At 46.1% G+C, this 4,789-nt stretch overlaps 1 protein-coding gene across 1 annotated transcript in view; it reads right to left on the bottom strand.

Annotated features, from left to right (window-relative positions):
* Positions 1-368: 368 nt before the first annotated feature.
* The window catches only part of CPN1 (carboxypeptidase N, polypeptide 1), a 47,101-nt gene continuing 42,680 nt past the window's right edge, over positions 369-4,789 (bottom strand). Inside the window, exon 9 of the mRNA XM_011935559.1 lies at positions 369-634. Within this exon, the coding sequence (XP_011790949.1) occupies positions 485-634 (150 nt within the window). The 3' untranslated portion in view covers positions 369-484. The remainder of the gene's footprint in view (positions 635-4,789) is intronic.

Below are 4,789 nucleotides of genomic sequence, written 5' to 3'. Positions count from 1 at the left end.
GACAGAGTTTCACTCTTTTGCCCAGGCTGGAGTAAAGTGGCGCAATCTCAGCTCACTACAACCTCCGCCCCCCAGGTTCAAGTGATTCTCATGCCTCAGCCTCCTGAGTAGCTGGGATTACCGGCAAGTGCCATCACATCCAGCTAATTTTTTGTATTTTTAGTAGAGACGGGGTTTCACCATGCTGGCCAGGCTGGTCCTGAACTCTTGACCTCAGGTGATCCACCCGCCTCGGCCTCCCAAAGTGCTAGGATTACAGATGTGAACCACCATGCCCGGCCACCACATCACCTTTCAATAGATCCTAATTCCTTTCCTGATGACCTAGAAATGGTTTACCCCTGGAACAGACAGAGACCATTCTGAACTGTTCTGAATATGCTTGTATTTAAATATGTCCCAGTTAATAAAATAGAAAGAATGCTTTATCTGATCTGAGAGCAGGAGCAAAGCATTTCTGAAGGGTTGCCTGGCACTGTGGGTTTCAGGCAGGGCCTCTCTGGAGCTGCCTCATTTCCATTCCTTTCTTTCTGGCTGCCTGGGGCTGCACTTTGGCTTTGACTCCGTGCCTTCTGCTGGGAGCTCTCCTCACAGGGCTTACTTGAGGGATGCTTCTTTTGAGGTGGAAGTGAACCTGGAAGGAAAAGAGCAGAAGCTAGGAGATCCATTTGGACCATCTTTTGCCATAGTTCCGGTTTCTGAGGGCTGGGTACTAGGGAGAATTATTATAGCAGTGACCCAGAGAAGCACTGGTGGTGTCATATAGACTTGCCTAATGTTCCCCCCAAATTGGTATGCAATCACTGGTGATAGATAGAGTGTGACTGGATGAACTTAATATATATTGATTTTATATGTATTAGAAAAAAGTGGGCTGAGTGTGGTGGCTCATGCCTGTAATCCCAGCAATTTGGGAGGCTGAGGCGGTGTGGATCGCCTGAGGTCAGAAGTTCAAGACCACCCTGGCCAATATGGTGAAACCCTGTCTCTACTAAAAATACAAATAAATTAGCCAGGCATGGTGGTGCACACCTATAATCCCAGCTACTCAGGAGGCTGAGGCGGTAGAATTGCTTGAACCCGGGAGGTGGAGGCTGCAGTGAGCTGAGATCTTGCCACTGCACTCCAGCCTGGGTGACAGTGAGACTCCATCTCAAAAAAAAAAAAAGAAAGAAAGAAAAAAAAATTAGGTTGGGCATGGTGGCTGTAATGCCTGCACTTTGGGAGACTGAGGTGGGCAGATCACTTGAGATCAGGAGTTACAGACCAGCCTGGCCAGCATGGTGAAACCCCGCCTCTCCTGAAAATACAAAAATTAGCTGGGCTGGTGGCGCATGCCTATAGTTCCGGCTACTCGAGAGGCTGAGGCAGGAGAATTGCTTGAACTCGGCAGGCAGAGTTTGCAGAGCTGAGATCATGCCACTGCACTCCAGCTTGGGTGACAGAGTGAGACTACATCTCAAAAAAAAAAAAAAAAAAGTAAAGAAAAGAAAGAAAAATATATCTACACATTAAATCATGATTTCACCAATACTGCCACTTAGGACAAGAGCCATGACTGACAGTGCTGTAATAATCTCCTTTATGCTGCCTGGGTGACTCACAGGTGCCATGCTCAGGCATGCCGGTAAGTGTCACCGTGCTTCAGAACTAGACCTTCTGCCATACGTGTTTGACTTTATAGATAGTAGAGATGATAAAGAGTGTTGGTATGGACTCTTTTACTCATTTGACTTTTTTTTTTTTAATTTTAGAGATGGGGTCTTGTTATGTTGTCCAGGCTGGACTCAAACTCCTGGGTTCAAGATCCTTCTGCCTCAGCCTCTCAGCCTCCTGAGTAGCTGGGACTACAGGCACATGCCATCACACCCTGCTTGGATTCTTAAACTGGAAATTTCCATGTGTGTTAATGCATCCTTTCAAGCACTACATTGCAACTTCTCTTCTGGCCACGGCACGCAGATGGAAAGATACTTTTCACTGACAAATGTGGGACATTCTGGGTGTGGAAGAGTCGTAGAATTATCCCAGGCTGAAGAGGAAGGAGAGGGAGTGGCACAGTGTCCTAACCACACTCCCCTGGGGCAGGCCTGGGCTCTCCCTCCCTTGGAACAGCTTGAGCCCCTGAAGCCAGCTGGGAGTTAAAAAACATGCCCCTGACTGAGAGGCCTCTCTGTGGGGTTATTTCCTGCCCCTTCCGCAAAAATTCATAGCCAATTTTTCTGCTAGTTCCTCCAGGAGGGGAGGAGAGAATCAGAGCCAACTGTACTGTATTATTTATCAGTTCCTATTTAGTAACATAGGAAACTAGGACAGAAAAAACGAGAGAGAAGAGAGACAAGAAAATGAAGCAAGGACAGAAGAAAAGGAAAGAAGTGGTGACATGTGGAAGGCCTTGGGGAAAAGCAAAGGGAACACTAGGCCCTGGAAGATATTTTATTTAATTTTATTTTTATTTTGAGATAAGGTCTTACTCTGTCATCCAGGCTAGAGTGCAATGGCACAATCATGGCTCACTGCAGCCTCCATCTCCTGGGTTCAAGTGATCCTCCCACCTCAGCCTCCCAAATAGCTGGCACTACATGTGCATGACACCATGCCCGGCTAACTTTTGTCCTGTTTTGTAGAGACAGGATTTCACCATATTGCCCAGGCTGGTCTCAAACTCCTGGGCTCAAGTGATCTGCCAGCCTCGGCCTTCCAAAGTGCTGAGATTACAGGTGTGAGTCACCACACCCGACTGACACATTTTAAAGCTGGAAACCCTGTAGTAAACAATCTTTTTTTTTTTTTTGAGACGGAGTCTTGCTCTGTCACCCAGGCTGGAGTGCAGTGGCACAGTCTCGGCTCACTGCAAACTCCACCCCCTGGGTTCAAGCAATTCTCCTGCCTCAGCCTCCCAAGTAGCTGGGATTACAGGCGTGCTCTACCACACGTGGCTAATTTTTGTATTTTGAGTAGAGACAGGGCTTTGCCATGTTGGCCAGGCTGGTCTCGAATTCCTGACCTCAAGTGATCCGCCTGCCTCAGCCTCCCGAAGTGCTGGGATTACAGGTATGAGCCACCACGCCTGGGCAATCTTTTTTTCCTTTTTTCTTTCCCAGACAGATGGATATCTGCTTTAGACTGGGAAGGGAGATAGACTCCTTTGTGATCAATAAATGGATTTTTAGTTGTTATTTTGTCTGGAAATTGTATCCAAATGACAGACATCTTTTCTTCTCTAAGTATATTTGACATAATGATGGGTTATGTTAATTTATTTAAAGAATACGTGAAAAAGGGGGCAAAACTCTTTGAAATAGATAGAGTGTGTTACTCAAGAGGACGTGCAGTTGTTTGAATTTGGCATTGAACAGACTTGCTGGTAATGCAAAACTTATATATGTAGCTACTTACCAGTCATTCAATTTTAGGATATAACAAGAAAAAAGGGAAAGAGGACCCCAGATCAGCTAATAGGCTACAATGAAAGATTTACTCTCTGTTTCCTGCAACAGTAATGGGAAGTAATTTACATTATTTAGGAGATGGGACTAGGGGAGTAGATGGAGGAAGAAACTACCTGGAAATTCCAGAGGAATTCTCAAAGCACTTAAAGCATAGTTATTTCCCCTGATCCTTGCGTTACAATAAGGAACTACAAACACAAGTTGTACACTTAGTATGAGTTCCAGTAACACATTGGCTAAGAATGGAGCCAGAGAGCCTGATATAGCTTCGAATCCTGACTCCTACCACTTGTTACGTGATATTACATAAGTTTCTTTTATCTTCTGTAAGCCATAAATGGGGATACTTGCATCTACCTCACAGGGTTGTTGTGAAGGTTAAATGAGATAATGCTGGAAAGCTCTTATACCATGGCATACATAGTACTTATTCAATAAAGAGTAAAAGACAAGCTTGACTTGACTGCATTGTGTTAATAGGGAAAGGCGGTGGGAGGGTCTAGTAAGCTTTAGGGTTGTGTACAGAAGGAGCGAGGCAGCCCTAGGAAAGGCTGACTTTTGAGAAATGGGATCTGTAGATGGCCGTTAAATAGGACTGCCTCATTACTTTGTCCTCATTTGAGAAATCTGAGGATTAGTGTCCACGATCTCTGAGCTCCGTTAGCTGTGAGATCTTAGTACAACTAAAACTGAAAAGATCCAGGCTGTAAAATCAAAGAAGTTCTTTGCTTCTCTTCCTATCCGTGAAAGAAAGCCCTGGAGAGTTGAATCTTGAAGAGTAGCTACTGGCTCTCTGCAGCTTTGAGTGGAAAGCAAGATCAGGGCCCACGGAGCACCAGAAGGTATGATAGAGCGCCCTCTGGTGGCAGTCCTTACCAGTGGCACAGAAGAATGCAAACCCGCTGCCTTCCTCTGTAAAAACTGGCCTTAAAGAAATTAACTGATTTAGGCCGAGCACAGTCTAGGCCGAGGGAGCACAGTGGCTCATGCCTGTAATCCCAGTGCTTTGGAAGACCGAGGTGCGAGGATCTCTTGAGCCCAGGAGTTCAAGGCTGCAGTGAACCATGACTACCACTGGACTCCAGCCTGGGCTACACAAAGAACCCCGTCTCTACAAAAAATAACAAAAATTAGGCCAGGTGCGGTGGCTCATGCCTATAATCTCAGCACTTTGGGAGGCTGAGGAGGGTGGATCACCTGAGGTCAGGAGTTCAAGCTCAGCCTGGCCAACAAGGTGAAAACCCATCTCTACTAAAAATACAAAAATTAGCTGGACGTGGTGGCACATGCCTGTAATCCCAGCTACTCGGGAGGCTGAGGCAGGAGAATCGCTTGAA

The sequence above is a fragment of the Colobus angolensis genome, unplaced genomic scaffold (genome assembly GCF_000951035.1).
Source record: "Colobus angolensis palliatus isolate OR3802 unplaced genomic scaffold, Cang.pa_1.0 Scaffold144, whole genome shotgun sequence".
NCBI classification, from domain to species: domain Eukaryota; kingdom Metazoa; phylum Chordata; class Mammalia; order Primates; family Cercopithecidae; genus Colobus; species Colobus angolensis.
The sequence above is the reverse complement of the archived record's forward strand: the minus strand, read 5'-3'. Positions and strand labels throughout refer to the sequence as shown.